At 40.3% G+C, this 20,500-nt stretch overlaps 1 protein-coding gene across 1 annotated transcript in view; it reads right to left on the bottom strand.

Annotated features, from left to right (window-relative positions):
- Positions 1-13,046: 13,046 nt before the first annotated feature.
- LOC143282795 (protein C-mannosyl-transferase DPY19L3-like) overlaps positions 13,047-20,500 on the bottom strand; it is a 29,160-nt gene continuing 21,706 nt past the window's right edge. Inside the window, exons 14-18 of the mRNA XM_076588561.1 lie at positions 20,389-20,445; positions 18,393-18,475; positions 17,526-17,658; positions 15,371-15,526; positions 13,047-14,975 (exon numbers count right to left, since the gene is read on the bottom strand). Of these exons, the coding sequence (XP_076444676.1) occupies positions 14,826-14,975; positions 15,371-15,526; positions 17,526-17,658; positions 18,393-18,475; positions 20,389-20,445 (579 nt within the window). The 3' untranslated portion in view covers positions 13,047-14,825. The remainder of the gene's footprint in view (positions 14,976-15,370; positions 15,527-17,525; positions 17,659-18,392; positions 18,476-20,388; positions 20,446-20,500) is intronic.

The raw sequence follows: 20,500 nt of genomic DNA, 5'->3' as shown, positions 1-20,500 counted from the left end.
CTTGCTTTTTTTTTTTCTTTTTCTTTTTCTTTTTGAATGATTTGTGTGGTTTGGACATACAACTGTCTCATGCCATTTGTGACAAGATGTTTGAGTTTTCCTCCTTTCGCGGGAGGAGTGGCAATACCATTTCTTTGTGGTTTTTGTGTTGGGGGCCGGTGGGGGGAGGGTAATGCTTGATAAAACAGTATTCTTCATGACTTGCTGTGTCTTGTCTCCCAAACTGGGCTTCCTCGGTTGGTGTGGAAAGCACAAGTAATATTTTACAGTGCATACTGGATCTTGTCATCACTGTTTGGTCTCTTTGATAAACTACTGGTTGTCAGTTATAACCCACCACCAAGATTTGTCCCTAATGTAGCCACTTGTACACATTGGTCTTGAACTCAGCTGCAGGTCATGGCTTGTCTTTGGTGTTGCCACTGGTTTGGGTCAGCCCTGGTCTGTTGGCAGTGGCCAGAGTTGCCCACAGATTGTGATCAGTGGTAAGAATTTGCCCTGTCTACAGCCAGCAGTATAGGTAGGACCTAGGCTGCAACCTATGGTCTAAAGATTGATGTCAGTGCCACTGTTGACAAAGGTACTTTAATGGTTGTAGACAGCAGTAATAGATACAGGTTCATCCCAGGCAAGTCATCACTGGTAAAGCTTGATCCTTGGTTCACAGATACAGTTTGTAGCTGCTGTTGGTTTCTAGACTCGGGGTATGCCACGCCAGGGACAAAACCCAGTCAGGTTGAAACCAGTATCAAGTTTGACATGGCAGCTTTGGTCCTTGGGCGCACAACTGTGGCATAGCCAGTATGACTGCGGGGCATAGCCATTGACAACGTTAGAATTAACACAAGCATAGAATCAAAGCCATATGGCAAGGTCATGGTAAAACCCATGGGGAGCATACATCAAATCACCATCCCCACACGCAGTCCAGGTGTTTAGAAGTTGTTTGCATGAGAGCTCCACTACTTACAGCACTTTTGCTCTGTTGTGCTTGCCTTTCAATTCTGTCAACAGTATCTGAGTTTTGATATCCAGTGATTTATTTTGTACTGTACATTAAGGTCACACACTAAGCTTCCAGTTACAGTTCTATTGTGAATGGCTGGGCTCATCACCATATGACATAGTCAGTTAGCATGGTCGGTAGTTGCTGTAACTGGTATGACAGGATTCTGCAAGCCATGACAGTTAATCCTCCACAGTCATTTTATCATGTCTTCTGGAAGGTCTCCTCCTCCGTCCTCTCTTTGTCCATTATGTCGCTCTCCTCCATGTCTTTTACCCCCCCAGTTTTTTTTGGTTTTTTTTACCCCTGCAGTTTGTTTGTGGTCTGACTTTACCTTGTGAAAGAACTGGTAGGAAGTGAAGTGTCCAGGCCTGTTGTAATGACCCGTCATTGTTCTGTTGTTGTTGTAGTATTTTTTTGGACAGACGTTTTCTTTTCTCATGTGTTCATTCGGGATTTAGCATGGCTGTGTGTGTAGCTGTGTGTGTATGTGTATGTGTGTGTTCTTTGGGGGTAGGGATGGCCGAAGTAGGGAAGTGTGGGTTTTTTATGTTTTTTTTTTTTAACATTAGTATGTGGCTTTGGCAGTTTGTGTCTGTTGGGGGATTGGTTTTTTGTTTTGTTTTTGTTTTTAAATTAAATATGAACAGGTCTGTTTTTGAACCCATTCAGGTTTGTTTCATGTCATGTGCGACTTTTTGACCCCTGTAGATGTCTTGTCTGTTGTGTTGTCCGTGTGGAGTTTGTGCACGTGTCTTTTTTTTCAACATGCACTGATGCAGTGAGATGTTCTCTGTCTGTGGCTTTTTCATGTGTGCACACTTGGAATTCTTTGGTGGTGTTTGTTTTATTTTTTTCTCTTTGTATACCATGTTGTGTGTGGCCTTTTTAATGTGAATGTGTTGTGTGTGTGTGTGTGTGTGAGATTCTGTGTGCTGCACACCATTGCTCTCCATCATGTACAATAAATTTGGAATTTTATCTTCCTTTTTTCAGGCATTTGATTGTCAGTGCTTTGGGTTGAATGTTCCTGTGAGTGGAGAGATTGCTTCCGTTTTCAGAATCCATGTGCTCGCTCTACCAAAAAGGGGTCCTCACACATGACATCACATGCAATAAAACTCGATGATTTATTTTCACAACCAATGATAACACTACAACCCTGGTAAGTTTAAAAAAAACACAAAAAACCACCAATATAAGTGTATATACATTAGATACAGTGTATGTATATGAAATGTAACATTTTAAAGTTAAATCTTGGAATAAAAGCAAGGAAACAGTAACATTAACATCAAAGGTAAGAGGAAAGGGCTTGAAGAAACATTTGGAAATGGGGAAAAAAATCAGTCTCATGCCCTCAATCCTGGACAGAAGTTATCACTGCACAAACGGCATCACATTTCTTCAAAGCAAAACACCACATGGAGACAAACTTTTCTTACTGGGATATAAATAGAATGTAAAAAAACAAAAACAAAAAACCCATCAGATCACACATAAAAGCTGTCAAAGTTACAACATCAAAAATGGGTGCAAAATGAACAGTAATCTCACGATCTTCAGACATGGCACAAAGGAAAGTGGTTATTCTTGTTTTACTTAAATATATGGGCTGATATCAGAGATGAGATCAAGAAATCAGAAGTCAGTGGGAGAATGATGATGTTCCGAAGATAAAGCGTGAGCATGACACTGATGCCGTACATGAAACTGACTTCGTGTTACTCCACCTTGTCAGGTCTGATGGCTAAACATGTTACTCTACCTTGTCAGGTCTGGTGGCTAAACATGTTGCTGTACATTGTCAGGCATGCTGGCTAAACATTTTACTCTGCCTTGTCAGGCATGATGGCTTAACATGTTACTCCACCTTGTCGGGCCTGATGCCTAAACATGTTACTCTGCCTTGTCAAGCCTGATGGCTAAATATGTTACTGTTCCTTGTCAGGCCTGATGGCTAAATATGTTACTGCTCCTTGTCAGGCCTGATGGCTAAATATGTTACTCTTCCTTGTCAGGCCTGATGGCTAAACATGTTACTCCACCTTGTCAGGCCTGATGGCTAAACATGTTACTCTACCTTGTCAGGCCTGATGGCTAAACATGTTACTCTACCTTGTCAGGCCTTATGGCTAAACATGTTACTCTACCTTGTCAGGCCTGATGGCTAAACATGTTACTGCTCCTTGTCAGGCCTGATGGCTAAACATGTTACTGCTCCTTGTCAGGCCTGATGGCTAAACATGTTACTGCTCCTTGTCAGGCCTGATGGCTAAACATGTTACTGCTCCTTGTCAGGCCTTATGGCTAAACATGTTACTGTTCCTTGTCAGGCCTGATGGCTGAACATGTTACTGCTCCTCATCAGGCCTTATGGCTAAACATGTTACTCTACCTTGTCAGGCCTTATGGCTAAACATGTTACTCTACCTTGTCAGGCCTGATGGCTAAACATGTTACTGCTCCTTGTCAGGCCTGATGGCTAAACATGTTACTGCTCCTTGTCAGGCCTGATGGCTAAACATGTTACTCTACCTTGTCAGGCCTTATGGCTAAACATGTTACTGCTCCTTGTCAGGCCTGATGGCTAAAGAGAGCATCTACTTTCCAGCCTGAGTCTTCAAAAGATCAGAGATGTGAATCCATGCAGTGCTCAAGGGTTTGGAAAGAAAGTTGTTTTTTTTTCTTTTCTTAAAAGAAAAATTCCCAGATCAACATATGCAAGCGCAAAATAAAAATATTGATATTAATGATATCAAAGTCCGTACTAGCAATCAACGGGTGGTGAAAATCCAAATATACCCAGCATGCACAACTCCTGAAAACAAAAAGCAAAGATCAACAGTATAGGCAAATCAATCGTACACACAGAAACTCCACTCCTAAAAAAATGACCCACCATCATGACCGAAGGCCATGAATATAAAATTAAACAAAAAAAGAAAAGACATTTTTCCTCTCTCCTCCTCCCCAAACGTTCTACCAACAATCTTTCTTTTTGGTTTAGTATCATTATGCATTTCAGTTTCATGTAACATGAAATCAGATTTTTTAAACATGAAGCACTTGGCATGAGACTGGAACAAGCTTGGTTGCAGTCCATTCATACAGACAGACAGACATTGGCACAATGGGAGTTCTAAAAGTCCACAAGTGGTCCCAACAATTTCAACTTGGTTGCTCATCATTTAATTTGGCCATCCACAGCACCAGTGATAACGACTGATGAATCTTTTACAGGTACACTGTTTAACTATGTGGACAGCCAGTTAGTGGGGGAAAGTTGTGTGAAACTCATTAAGCTGCTATATAGACAAATGTGATAATGCTGTTGTGAGATGCACTTAGTGAAAAAACAAAAACAAACCCACTCTAAAAATCATATTTAAAAAAAAAAGCGCATCAGAGCAGTAGAGTAGTTGGTTTCAGTGTGCAGTTGTATCAAACTGAATACTCAGAGATGTTAAAAGTATGATTATCAAATGTTACATGATGGATGTCCGGACTATTTACTTTAGGGAGCATGTGTATCAGCGTTACACAAATACATGTTCACACCCAACTGATATTAGACTGGCTTGTACACATCCAAGAAAACCACCTTTGGCATCCAACTTTTTCTATATCTTTTACACACACACACACACACAGTTTGCTGTCTAAATGAATGCAAGCCTTGTTCTTCCTTAACTCATTCTAAACCCACAGCTGCATGCCTGCTACAACTCTCCTGGACCAGGACTTCATGAAACCACTGCCCAAAACAAACAAGGTGGTTCACTAAAATAGCGAAAATTGATGGGGAATTGTTGATTTAATTGGTTGAACAAAGCTTCGTTTTCATGCTTCCAGAATCTGGAAATGGATCAGTTCAGAATGCCAACTGTACCAAGCAAGAATAAATGAAATTAGAATAAAGTGTTCATATGAGAATACTTGTACCTGATCCACAGGGGAAGTCGTCATGGTACTAGTTAACTCGTACCTTGAGTAGAATGAGTTAAGGGCAACAGACAATGATCAGCATGCTTGAATCAAAACAACTGCACAAAACACAAGCAGTGAAAATAAAGTCATCAACATCAGAGCATTTCTCTCCACAGAACATCTTCATCATTACTGAACCATGTCCCTTTCTTCTCTTCACAGTCACAACACACAAAATGTATCTGGCTGAAGCTGAAACAGTTGACTAAAGACATGTTCCTTCTCCCCCACCCCCCTTCCCCGCCACACAGCATACACTAAAAAAAAAAAAAAAAAAAAAAAAAAAATATATATATATATATATATTGAGTATCAACCCACGAACAAAAACAGTATTTGACATACACTTCTTTGTTATAAAAAAAAGAGAAAAAAAATAGGACTAGTGCAATGTTACACAAGACGATTTGGTGCAAAAACAGTAAAAAACAAAAGAAAAAAAAACATGAAAAAAATCCTGTATCATGCAAATCAAATGTGAGGTGACTAGCTCTACATGAACTACACCAGGTGTGCAATAGGAAAACAGGTGTTAGTGCTGAACGAGCATCCAAACAGTGCTGAACGAACATCCAAACAGTGCTGAATTAACATCAAAACACTGCTACCGACATGAACAAGCTGGGGAGGGGGGAAGCATCAAAGAGAACAGGACCACTGACCAGGGGTGCTGATCTACAACACAGACCACACAATGAGAACACTGATGCTGGACAACTGGTGAGAGACACAAGCGATGAGGATGAGAAATATAAAAACAGCGAGTGCTGAAAGGTCAACTCATGACGACACTGGTGATGACAGGATATGATGATGTGTGAGGAATAAGTCAACTGGACCGGGCTGCATCAGTGATCCTGGTAGGACTACATTTGCTTGTATTGTATTGTATTGTATTGTATTGTACTGTATTGTATTTGTACTGTATTGCATTACTCTTTTGTGTCACAACAGATTTCTCTGTGTGAAATTCAGGCTGTTCTCCCCAGGGGGGGCATTGCTACACTGAGAGCGCCACCAGTTTTGTTTTGTTTTTCAATTTTTTCCTGCCTGCAGTTTTGTTTTTTTGTTTTCCTATCCAAGTGGATTTTTCTGCAGAATTTTGCCAGGGACGACCCTTTTGTACATAAGCATTCAGAATTTTCTGAAAATTGCTAAGTTGTGGTGCAAATGGTAAAATATTGCAAGTGATCATATTCATGTATGGTGATGCTAAGTCTTGTGATACTGCCAATGATGAAATCTCTGGGTTTCTCAGCTCAAAAGTTGGGGTGAGAAAAGGAGAAAATCTCTCCCCAATGTTTGCATTGTTTTAAACAAGAAATCTCACTTGTGATCTAGATGGATCAGCTGCTATTGCAGATGAGATAGGAAAATGAATATATAGGAGTGAACACGACTAATATTTTCTTGAAACTATCTTTTGTTATGCATTACCAACAGGACAGTCTCTGGGGTCACTGGTCAGACTGGACAATTAGGATACTGGTGAAGAGAGGAAAACTGCATGAATAGTGGAAAGTGGAAAACTGCATTAAGAGAGGAAAACTGCACAAAGAGCGGAAAGCTGTGTGGAGAGGAAAACTGCGTGAAGAGCAGAAAGCAGAAAACTGCATGAAGAGGAAAACTGCATGAAGAGTGGAAAACTGCGTGAATAGTGGAAAGCAGAAAACTACATGAATAGAGGAAAACTGCATGAAAAGCGGAAAGCTGCATGAAGAGAGGAAAACTGTATGTGTGAAGAGCAGAAAACTGCACGAAGAGCGGAAAACTGCATGAAGAGCGGAAAACTGCATGAAGAGTGGAAAACTGCATGAAGAGTGGAAAAGTACATGAAGAGGGGGAAATTGCATGTGGAAAACTGCATGAAGAGTGGAAAAGTAGATGGACAGGAAAATTGCATGAAGAGAAGAAAACTACATGAAGAACGGAACACTGTATGAAGAGTGGAAAACTGCATAAAGAGTGGAAAACTACATGAAGAGAAGAAAACTGCATGAAGAGGGGGAAACTGCATGAAAAGAAGAAAACTGCATGAAGAGCGGAAAATTACATGAAGAGAGGAAAACTGCATGAAGAGAAGAAAACTGCATGAAGAACGGAACACTGTATGAAGAGTGGAAAACTACATGAAGAGAAGAAAACTGCATAAAGAGCCGTAAACTGTGTGAAAACTGCATGAAGAGAGGAAAACTGCATGAAGAGAGTAAAACTGCGTGAAGAGAGGAAAACTGCATGAAGAGAGGAAAACTGCGTGAAGAGAAGAAAACTGCATGGAAAGAAGAAAACTGTGTGAAGAGAGGAAAACTGCATGAAGAGAAGAGATGGGACAATCCCGATGGTAAAGGTGGAACAACTGGAAATAAAACATGCAAAAGCTGATGACAACGGGTCAATCAGAGAAGATGTCGAGATGAGCTGATTCTGACTTGACTGATCAGTCCTGACAAGACAAACTTATCTGGAACACAAACTACTGATGAGGAGAGAATGGACAGAAAATGGTAATGGGATGATAACAGTGAAGGTGAAGACAAGCAGTGACACTCCCTGCTGCTGGGAGGTAAAAAAAAAACAACAACAAAAAATACCCAACTAAAACAACAGCCAAAAACAAACAAACAAACAAACAAAATTACAACAAAAATCTTAGTACCTGCATAGGGCAAGGAAATAAAACTCATAAAGCTTTGAGGGACCATGGAGGTAAATAAAATGTAAATGGCCAGATGAACTGGAAAAATATCAAAATTTTTATCTTTATCAATCAAAACAAAATATAAATGAATAGATGAATTGGGAAAAATACAGAACTGTTTATCTACATTAATCATCATATTTTAGCACCATCTGTTAAAAAGTGTATCCTTTTTTTGTTGTTGCCGTTGTTGCTGAAAAAGCAAACTATGTTACAACATTTTATGTCAGCTGCCAACCTGTTAATCATGTGGCCAGGAGCAGCAAGCACACAAAGCAGCCAGAGAATAATTCTTAAAATGCAAGCGCATCAAAATGTTAAGAAAATCCAGTTTTTAAATATCTGAACTCATATCGTTGTTGGCTTGTCAGTGAAACCGTGTCTTGAGTGTTTGAAAATCAACTTTTCAAATATCTGAGCTCACACTGTTGTTGGTTTGACAGTGAAACCATGTATTGAGTGTTTTCCAGTTCACAAACGGAAGTTTTCTTATACTGTGACAACAAAATACAATTCTTGTGTGCTATGTAAAAAAAAAAATTTTTTTTTAAATCATGACTGACTATGCAATCTGCACTTTCAAGAAGTTCTTCAGTGCGGTTCAGCATTAAAACAGCAGATTTGAATTCACCAGAATAAACTTGATTACTGGCGAAATGTTTAATTATTTGTATGCCATTGTGTGCCTCCAGGTTACTCTCTGAACAAAGCATTCTGTGCAAACAGTTTTTGTTATAAAATATCCAAGCCGTAAATTTGTAATGAAGACGGGAATAATTTGAAACATCAATGGACTGAATGAAAAAATTTGCATGGTTATTAAGACAAAGAAACACTGACTGATGTGAGCCACCTTCTTCACTGATTAGGTGGAAACATTCAGAGTTTCTTCTCACAACCCAGTACATTCCAATGATGTGGCAAAGCTGAAGGTCATACTGTTTTCATGAAGGGTTGTTTATGATGCAGAATGTCTAAAAATATAAAAGCAGATGAAGAGAAGTTTGATGAAATATTAGTCGCTACTATGTTTGTAATACTAATAAGATATGACGTTTGTTACAGATTGTCTACATTACGGAAGCAGGTCAAAAGTTTGGCAAGGTACGAGCAATTATGCTGAAGACACTACGATATGTATGTATACACTACAGTATGTATGTACATGCTCGTATTGCCATTAAAGAAGAAAGGTCTGTCTTGAGCAAGGCTATTCTGATGTTTTTCAACAATCAACATGGAGGTTAACCAAACTTCATAAGTCTCTGTCTCCTTCTTCAACTCCGAAACCTTGGTACCAATGAATCTGTATGATGAAAATCCTTTCTTTCTTGACATATTTCCAGCAATATGTACAGCAATATCCACTATTATGCTGATAAACACAAATTTCTGACAGAAAATTCTCTTGATTCCCTGTCATTTCTTTCATTGTTGGGTGAAAGGGAAAGCTGCTGCTTCAGACAAATGGATACATCAACCTCTGGGAAGCAATCCAACCCTTTTGATTTCTTTTTGTTTTTTTGCCTTCACATGGTAACTTTTTCAGGATCAGGACTAATACATTGCAGAAGCCAATCTGGCCATCATTGCAAAGGAGTTGGGAGAGTGTATGTTACAGAGATATGAAAGCAAAATCAAGAAAATTTCACACAAATTATATAATTTGTGGTGACAGAGTAAACGACAACAACAACAACAAAAAAGGTGTACAATGAACCAGTGATGATATTTAGTCTAATTAGGACATAATCACGACTGGTGAATGACCATTTCAACAGAACCATACAAGCTGTTTGCTCTCTTTGGTCGACGGCAGTTGTGTTCTTCAAAAAGGACACTGATAACACATTTCTCACACATATAACAGTATTTTTGTTCATATACCATTATAATGTACATATTTTGTTCTGATTAACTGCTTTGAGGGGAAAAAAAAACATGCATACATTTGACAAACAAGTATGAATCAACAAGGAAACAAAAGAAATCTGTCCCAAAATGACCTAACTCCAGGTGGTGGAAGATGATCTATGTCTCCTCGTGACAAAGGCTTCTGTTACCTGAAAACTCAGGTCAGCCACAGAGCTACTACTTCCGTTTTGTTTTGTTTTTGTTTTGTTCTTCACTGAACACACACACACACACACTCACACACATATAGATTCAAAACAATTTTAGAATCTCTTATTGCTGTACCAAGTACTGACTTGTACAGAATTTGTTCTCATCCTGCCCCCCCACAAAAACCCCCCACCTAGACTCAATTCTTTAAAAAATAACAAACAACTATTAAAAAGAAAAGAAGAAAACAACAACAACGAAAACCACATAAAAAAGCACATGTTTTAAATTTTAAATGGCAAAATCAGTGGGTTATCATTGATCTGGTGGCAAATATTCAAATGTATTTGATGTGCTCCTTCATAAAACTTTTTTTTTTCTTTTCGGCCATATGTTGCTCATACCTTCTTCACCTCAGGTGACAACTCCAAGACTCACATTACAGCAAGAAGTTCACAGCAAAATACTGTCTCTTGATGAACTACAGTTCACGGTACAGCGCAGTTGAGCATGTTTTGCAAGGAAAGGTGCCTTATAAATTAAATAATAATTACAATCATCCTAAATAAGTAAATAAATGATGAAATGATATAAGATAAAATAAAAACAGATAAATATATTGTAAACAAATAAAAAATAGAATAAAATCTAATCATGCAGGAAAAAAAACAATAAAAAAACAACAAAAATTTTTAAAAACCATCCCAGCGCACAATGCGTGATGTGATCCATATTCAAAGCAGCAGAACAGGTGACTCTCAACATCAACTGGTCCAGGACAGCCCTGCAAGTTCTGCATGAACAACTTTTGAGACAGGACATTTCTGAGCACTACTCAAACACAGCTTGGATTTCCACACACCTGGCACCTTCACTTCAATGCCGATGTCTCTTTGAGCGTCTGTATTGGCACATTTCAATAAATAATGCAAACAAGGAAACAAGTGATTGTTTTGACAGATGAGTCCCTGACATTCTTAGTGTTTTGTTCCACTCCCCTTCTTTTGTTGATTTATTTTCAAAGTGGAGCCGTTGGCTGTGTTAATGCCTGTTCGCCACAAACTGTAATGACTCGTTGCAGCTTCTAGGATATTTTTTTTCTTGAGCACAGTAACTAAATCTGTTTTCAGCAATGTCAACAGAAAAAAAAAAAACACATTGCACCATGGAATAAAGAGCAGACTCAAAACCACACAGAAAGTCTGTCCACCTTTCACTAATTATTGACTGTCATGTTTACCCCCAGACAGAAAAATGAATCATAACAAATTACCAGGAAGCTGTGTCTTGTTAAATGCAAACTGGGGGACATGAAACCAATCTTTAAAACTTCAGGACGGACATGCAAATGTCATTAGATATGATCTGAAAATCAAGAGAATGGGACACACAGGAACCATGCCAAGACATTTCCCCTCATATACTTGTACACAAAAAGCATTTGCCTTAAGAGAAGAAATATTTGCCAAAAAAAAAAGAAAAAAAAAAAGGGGTATAAAAAAAATCACAACCAACATTCTGTCACATGTTGACATGTTTGTCTTTGGTGGGTTTTTTTTTTTTTTTTTTTTCTTTTTCGTTTTTGCTGGCATAAACCAAAGTTTCAGAAACAATCACTCAAGGGCCCCCATTTCATAATACAGAGACATGGAACTCCGGAATGCCTTGATGGCCATACAAAATAACTCCCTTCTCCTCCTTCCAAACCCACCACACACACCCATTGTTTCATCCTGGACACCTCTGCATCTCACAGACATCCATGCAGCATTGCTTGTTCCAGTATGTTAAGCAAGAAGGTGTGCAGGGGAAAAAAACCCACACATTAGCGCAAAATACAAAGCTCAATTACTGACCCTCACTGGTGTTGTTATCCCATGTCATGAACAAACAGTAAAAATTGTCAAGAGAAAAAAACACCAAAAAAACCTCAAATAAAAACCAAGAGATTTTCACTCCAAGTTGTAACAAGAACTCAGTCAATACTCTCAACCTTCCAATCTGGACAAAAAAAATCACACACACACAAAAAACAAAAACCCACAAAAAAAGCCCTTGTTCCCACCCCTCAAATCCTGACTGTAACAAGTACCCAGACATAATTCCCACCCCTCCAAACACAGCTGCAACAAGTACCCAGCCAACTTTCCCATCTATCCAATCATGACTGAAACTGTAAATACCCGTCCAACACTCCCACCCCTCCAAACATGAATGTAACAAGAACCCATCCTACACACCCACCCCTCCAAACATGACTGTGACAAGTACCCATCCAACACTCCCACCCCTCCAAACATGACTGTGACAAGTACCCATCCAACACTCCCACCCCTCCAAACATGACTGTGACAAGTACCCATCCAACACTCCCACCCCTCCAAACATGACTGTGACAAGTACCCATCCAACACTCCCACCCCTCCAAACATGACTGTGACAAGTACCCATCCTACACATCCACCCCTCCAAACATGACTGTGACAAGTACCCATCCAACACTCCCACCCCTCCTAACATGACTGTGGCAAGTACCCATCCAACATGCCAGTGAAAAGACGTTGAACTAAAGAACGAACGACTGTGACAAGTACCCAGCCAACGCTCACACACCTCCAACTGTGGCTATTAAGTACCCAGCCAATATTCCCACCCCTTCAATCATGGCCATATCAAGTACTCAGCCAATATTCCCACACCTCCAATCATGGCCATATCAAGTACACAGCTAATATTCCCCTTCTCTCAATCAAGGCTGAAAAAGTGAACTGAAGGCAGTGTTGAAGATCCTGGTACAATGACACCCGATAGTCCCTTACCAAGTTCAACAAGTTAACCTATCAATGACACCTGATAGTCCCTTACCACGTTCAACAAGTTAACCTATCAATGACACCTGATAGTCCCTTACCAAGTTCAACAAGTTAACCTATCAATGACACCTGATAGTCCCTTACCACGTTCAACAAGTTAACCTATCAATGACACCTGATAGTCCCTTACCAAGTTCAACAAGTTAACCTATCAATGACACCTGATAGTCCCTTACCACATTCAACAAGTTAACCTATCAATGACACCTGATAGTCCCTTACCACATTCAACAAGTTAACCTATCAATGACACCTGATAGTCCCTTACCACGTTCAACAAGTTAACCTATCAATGACACCTGATAGTCCCTTACCACATTCAACAAGTTAACCTATCAATGACACATGATAGTCCCTTACCAAGTTCAACAAGTTAACCTATCAATGACACCTGATAGTCCCTTACCACGTTCAACAACTTAACCTATCAATGACACCTGATAGTCCCTTACCAAGTTCAACAAGTTAACCTATCAATGACACCTGATAGTCCCTTACCAAGTTCAACAAGTTAACCTATCAATGACACCTGATAGTCCCTTACCACGTTCAACCAGTTAACCTATCAATGACACCTGATAGTCCCTTACCAAGTTCAACAAGTTAACCTATCAATGTTCTCCTTTCAGAAGGTCCACTGACACACTGCATATGTGGCTCTGCTGTGCACTTGTTATTCTCAACACAATGCCAGTGGTCCATATTTCTTATCCATATTTCTTATTCACGATTCCAAGGTATGGACCTGAAGACCAGCTGAATCACTTTCAATTTCCTTTCTTTTTGCAGTTTCACAGATTCAAACTGTGCATGAAGCGGTGGTGACTATATTTTTTTCCACCAATCATGAGCTTTCAGCGCAGAATGGTCACTGACATTCAACAGCATGCGAGGCTGTGGCTTTCTGCTTTCTGACAAGTCAGGAAATCTGCTGAGTGATTGACTAAACCAGTGATGGAAAACAAGTGCAACGCTTATAAAATGATGAAAATGATGCATGAAAGATGTATATTTAAAAAAATGAAAAATGAGAAAAAAGGAAGGATTGGTAGTTGGGGTGGAGAGGTCCCAAAAGATCAATTTTTCAAAGAAAGAAAATTCGCTGTTAAAGCTTTCGCAACCCTCAGACCTGGCTTTGTAGAAAAAAATGTAAAACTCTTTGTCCAACAAGTCTAAAATAATTATCATTGTTGTGATTGTGCCAAGCTGAACAGCTTTATCAAAGAATGGATCAAAAAAAGTTCTCAGCCTCATCCAGATTATGTCATATTCAGAATGATGACAATTCTTTTCATAATTGACAATGTTTCTTTAAAGATCAGGTACATTCAGACTTCAATGACCAACTTAAAAAAAATTCTTTTACAGATGTGATGATTTAAAAGCAGGTTCCAAATGCAATAAACATGACAAAATTCCCCTGGGACTTCATCCCACAGATATTTCAAAGCTTCAAACCAGCTTCACTGAAAATGATAGTGCACTGCACTCAGTCTGATAAGCTGATAACACACCTGAACTTGTCAGATCTTTCCCCTACCTCCAATGTCTAAACATCAAATGTGTGGTCTGCAATTCAAAAATGATGATAAGGTGACACACTGCCTTGAGGCTTCTCTTAGGTAGGAAGATAAAAGTTTCTGCCATGTGTACTGCTTTCAAAAATGATGCACAAACTATCCTATATGTATGACAGTTTTGTTGTTTTTTGGCAAGGCTGAGAACTTTCTGATTCATCCTTGTGCAAACATTTCCTGAGTACCAGTAAACACCACTGTTAAAACTAGACTATGATCATACATGAAGAGATGACAGGAGCATCAGACAGTCACCCACTTTGTTCACATATGTCATTACAAAGTATTGAAGAGAAAAAGAAGTAAGACAAGAGCAAGGAAAATGTTCATACAGACTCCTGCATTTGTCAAACACTATGAAAGAACAGAGATGAATTCCTTTCTCTCAGACTCGTTGATCAGCATGGTTTTCGTTCACGACTGATCAATGCTGGATTGCACAGAACCAGGCTTTGACACACAACTGACAGACCTGGAGCAATCTGGTTTCTTCTCTGCGGTGCCCCAGTGACCTTTCACAGAGCTGAGAGAGAAGAAGAAGAAGAAGAAGAATGATGGATGAAGACAGCAGAAGGAAGGCCAAAGCACAGAAGAAGACACCTACAGCTGGCTTCTCACTAGAGCACCTTGTAGATGCGGAAGGTCTTGTTGATGAACACCTCCCTGAAGAACTTGGTGAAGGACGGCGACTGGTGGCGCACCTCGTCACAGAACCGGGGCACTGAGCTGCGCTTTAACCCCTCCATTGGCTCGTTGCCATCGGGAAGCTGAAACATACCATCACTCTGTTAACGGGCACAACAGATGAGTGGTTAAAGTGCTGGAATTTCAATCCAGTCCAAGGGTCCTGGGTTTGAATACCAGTTGCAGCACCTGGTGGGTTTAAGGTGGAGATTTTTTCTAGGTCGACAGAAGTGCTAGACCTGTAAGTGCTTGAACAGGCCTTCGTGGGTATGAAAATGCAGGCAGAATATCAAATATGCATGAATGTGTGTGTCTCTCTCTCTGCCTCTAGAGTTCTTTAGTCTTTTTCTGTGAATGTGTGCTATGTGCTGTGTGTGTGTGTGTGTGTGCACGTGCGTGTACATGTGCGTGCATCCATAAATCTGACTGTGCATGAGTGGTGCTGATGCACAAACACATGAGACACTGTGGCACTCACCACACCGTTGTCCAGGTCAATAAGGTCCGGGGTACGACAGTTGTTTTTCAAGGGTGCCAAACAGATGGAGTCTTCCAGGATGATGTAGTGACTGCCCAGTGACTTCAGGATGGCGTGAACGTCCTCCGGCGTGCGTCGTCCATACACCTGGTACAGCTGTCAGAACAATGTTAAGACTCAGTTCCACTTTCCCCAAGGAGGTGTCACTGTGTTTGGACAAATCCATATATGCTACACCACATCATCTCGGCAAGATGCCTGACTAGCACCATAACTGAATGTGCTTAGTCAGGCCCTCAGTGCATGCATATATGTTTGTGTACCAATCAGAGTGGATTTCTTCAACAGAATTTCGCCAGAGGACAACACTTGTGATGCCAGGTGTTCTTTTTCAGTGCACCAAGTACATGCTGCACAGGGGACCTTAGTTTATCATCGAAACTGAATGACTTGGAGCATAGTTTGATTTTCAAGACAAATATAGGAAAAAGGGTAAGACTGGGATTCAAACCTAGACCCTCAGAGACACTGTATTGGCACATTATTGTCTTAACCATTCTGCCACATTCCTCTTGATGCTGTGATCTCTGTGTCAGGTGAATTGCTTTCAGTATGCCAGACATTCCCAACCCCAGAATCTGACTATCAGTACCACAATGTCCGAAAATCCAGAATCAGCCCAAATTATCAGGAATACCATGTCATAAACCCATGTCTAGGAATACAGTTTCTTGCAACTTTGAGCTCACTGCACTGATAAGACATCACTCATGCTGATTTTGCCCTAGACGGTGTTCCACATGCATCCTCTTTGTCACTGCTGAAAATCTTTTCAGTGTTCAGTGTAGTTTTTACATGTGTTCCTCTTTGTTGCTATGTTGGTTTGCTGATTCATCGCAGCCTTTACAAATATCTGGTTCCAACAGAATGCTGGCCCATGCACGTTTAAGCTGCAATTGTTTTTCATACTTTCGTAATGTGGTGACATTTTTGTTGGATTTCTGTAAAAAAAAAAAAGGACAAGTTGGGACAATAGGCATGTCTGGAAGGTGCCATATGTTAATGTTTACCCTTTGGTTATTGTTTAATGTAGTGTTCATCAACTTGTGGTGAATGAGGCTGGAAGGTAAACTGAAATTTATCACAAAGTATATCCTCATATACTAAGTCTCAGTTTCAAGGAGGCGTCCAAGTGATATAGTATACTGTGTGTACAGAACTGACCTGTCATGTTTTTCCCTCTCAAAGGAACATTCTATGACAAGAGGCAGAACTAACCTGTTTAGTTTTGTTGCACAGAGGTTTATCCTCATAGAGGGCTACTAGCTGCAGCTACTTTCAATTCCTCTGCTTGGGCAGACAAGCAGTTTGCACAGGACAGGAATCAGACCCCTGCCAGAGTCTGCACCAGTGGGTCACAGTATAGTATGTGTAATTATATTGACCTGTTTAGGTTTGTGACACAGGCGTTTATCCCTATAGTAGGCTACTAGCCTGCAGCTACTTTCAGTATGTATGTGTAATTAAACTTCTCCTCTTCACAGAGTCAGTCAAGCCCATCTGATGAATGGTGTCATCCTCTCCATGTCCTGTCTGAGCCATGGAGCCTGGTATGCAGAAGGGTTGGTGCTGGCCACACAGTCTCTAAGCCCCTCCGCGTATGTGTAATTAAACTGATCTCTTTAGTTTTGTGGCACAGGTGTTTGCTCCTCATAGTGGGCTGCTAACCGCAGCCACTTTCAATTAGAACGTGTAATTCAATTAACTTATCTGTTTAGTTTTGTGACCCAGGTGTTTGTTCTCACAGTAGGTACAAGCAGGTACTAGTATGTGTGATTAAACTGACCTTTTTAGTTCTGTCACATTCATTTTCATAGAGGGCTACTAGCCACAGCTACTTTTAATTAATATGTGAATTTAAACTGATCCGTCAAGTTCTGCGATGCAATCATCTATTCTCTTAGCGGGCTAAATAATACAACTCGCTTGTATAAGGACTGGGGGCTTTTTTGATTGCGTGATCTGAGAGCCCTAAATTGCCAGAGGCCTCTTAAGAGGCTGAGGGCAATTCTGGGGACAAAAGGTCAAAGTGAGCCAGAACCCCCAGTTCTCAAACTACTGCTATTTTTGATTAGTATTGTGTAATTGAACTGACCTGTTTAGTTTTGTGACGCAGGAGTTTGTCCTCATAGTGGGGGTGGTTGTTGACGGGTCGACCAGTGCAGAGCTTGACTCCTGCCATCAGCTGCATGCTGCCAGAGAATGACGCCATGGGTTCTGTGTTCTGTCTGTACACACATACACACACAACAAAACACACAACACATGCACACACACACACACACACACAGCCACAAACACACAGAGGATTTTATTCTATATATCGACACCCAAATATAGACAAACAGAAAACATAAAATGCAGAGTTAAATCAACTCACCCAAATGGAAGATAGCAAGTCATATTCAGCAATGAGTATCAGAATTAGCCTTGTTCTCTTTCTTCTCTCTCTCACATACATATATATGCACACTCATACACACACACCTGCGTGAGGGTAGACATATACATGCAGAATCAATAAATTTTTCCATGTTCTTACTTCATGAACTGTGTTTCACAAATACCAGCAACAGCAGTTTGACAGTGGCATTCAGGGGTCATTGTAGCTGAACATCACCTGACTGTATACATCAACACTGGCCTGTAACCACCCTAAACTGAACGCAGCCATCGGCAACAAACTTACAAGGTAAGTGAGTGAATAAAGAAAGCGAAATGCCTGGCTGGTAAGTGCCAAATTCGCAGTAAAAATGTTGAGTTCTAATACAGATACCCAAAATAAACTATGACAAACATTTTCACAGCCTGTTATAATGTGCTGTTCTGGTGGTGTCTATGCAGTGTTAGGTCCCCCTTCCTGAGTCAAACCCGAACGTAACTAACTAAAGAGAGAAAGAATGGGAGGGAAGAGAAAGAAAGAAGGAAGGACAGAAAGAAAAAAAACCAGAAAGTGACGGACTGTATCCACTCCATGAGCTGCACAGTGTCAGGGTCCCAGAACTCCCTCAGCTCCTCCAGGTCCTTCTTCACACCCGGCAGTTTCTGAAATCAAAATCTTCATTATATTCTATTGTATTCATTCACACATATTCATTTCATTCTATCATTTCACTGGTGCGACATCTCCCGTGCTGAAACTTGTCAACACAGAGGAACATCGCGGCAAGGCTATGGCAGCCAGAGAACGTCACTGCAGAGCAGCGTCTGGTCTTGCAACATCAGTACACTTCCAGTGTCCTGCATATTCATAACTCTTCAAATCCATACTTGACCGGCAGACCTGCAGGGCTGCTCAAGTATGCGTAGACAGCATATGTATATACATATTTTGTATTTTTTTGTATTTTATATTTCTTTTTATCACAACAGATTTTTCTGTGTGAAATTCGGGCTGCTCTCCCCAGGGAGAGCGCGTCGCTATACTACAGCGCCACCCATTTTGTTTGGTATTTTTTCCTGCGTGCAGTTTTATCTATTTTTCCTATCGAAGTGCATTTTTCGACAGAATTTTGCCAGGAACAACCCTTTTGTTGCCGTGGGTTTTTTTAAGTGCGCTAAGTGCATGTGCACACGGGACCTCGATTTATCGTCTCATCCAAATGACTAGCATCAGACTACTACTCAAGGTCTAATGGAGGGGGAGAAAATATCAGCAGCGGAGCCGTGATTCGAACCATAGAGCTCAGATTCTCTCGCTTCCTATATATACACATTCCAGTGAAAAAGGACATGTCCATTTCTTTTTGCTGTTTTCATCCCAATCTAACCCAATTCTGTTCTATACAGAGAAGCTGCAACAACAAAGAAGGAAGGGCAAGGCAAGAGTGACTTGTAATTCTTATTCTCCTTCTTCCTACTGGTCTATTGTCTGGTCACAATGACCTGATCTACATACACATTCACTCATTTCCAACACACACATTACAGAACAAAAAGGAAAAGAGGAGGTTGGGATGAGGAGTATTAAAAAAGAAAAAAGAAAAAAAAGAAAACAACTGAAACTGGTGATGGTGCCTGGAGCATTCGTTAGCTTACCAATAAAAGGAATCACAATGATTTGGATAGCTGATACACATTCACTCATTTCCAGCATACATAAAACGAAAAACAACAAAAACACAAAAACAAATTTAAAAAAAAAAAAAAAAAGGAAAAGAGGAGGTTGGGGTGAGGGGTATTACAAAACAAACAAACCACACTTCAACATTATTACATGACTTCAAAAAGAGATGTAACAAACTACTGGGGGTCAGATAAAAACGGAGAGGTGACCTAGTGGTAATACATACGCCTAGAAAGAAAAAAAATCTGAGCATGCCAGATCAAATCCCACACTACTGATGTGTATTTTTCTACTGAATTTCGCCAGGGACAACACTTTTGTTGCTATGGGTTATTTAACGCACACTAAGAGCATGCTGCAAACTGGACCTCGGTTTATCGTCTCATCCAAATGACTAGCGTCCAGACCACAACTCAAGGTCTAGTGGAGGGGGAGAAAATACTGGCCACTGTGTGATTTAAATCAATGCGCTCAGATTCTCTCACTTCCTAGGCAGACGTGTTACCTCTAGGCCATCACTCCATTCCACCCTGGCAAAATTCTGTAGAAAAATCTACATTGATATTAAAATACACTTGCTCACAGAAAAAAAAGAGAAAAAAAGAGGGGGTGGGGCATGGCACTACACTGTGGTGACATGCTCTCCATTGGGAGAGCAGCTCAACTTTCACACAAGGAAATCTGTTGTGACAAAACAGTAATAGAATAAAACACATTGAAATCACTGTATCTTGTGCTCAAATCTCCCATTCCCCTTTGCTCTTACTTTTTGAGCTGTGAACCAGTCAAATAAGAAAAAGGTGTATTTTAATGTATAGGAAGCAATTACAGGTTACATTAAAAAAAAAAAAAAAAACGAAAAAAGTATTCTGTGTATATAGTGATAACTTACAGTGGTGATGAGGACAGCCAACGCAAGGACCACCGCCGCATGTCTCCAGGCGTCCACCTGGCAAAAGGAGTGTGGCAGGTGACAGGTGAGAATGATGATGGAGAGAGAACAC

This window comes from Babylonia areolata, chromosome 6 (genome assembly GCF_041734735.1).
Source record: "Babylonia areolata isolate BAREFJ2019XMU chromosome 6, ASM4173473v1, whole genome shotgun sequence".
In the NCBI taxonomy this organism is placed as follows: Eukaryota; Metazoa; Mollusca; class Gastropoda; order Neogastropoda; family Buccinidae; genus Babylonia; species Babylonia areolata.
This window is presented reverse-complemented; position numbering and strand designations above follow the sequence as displayed.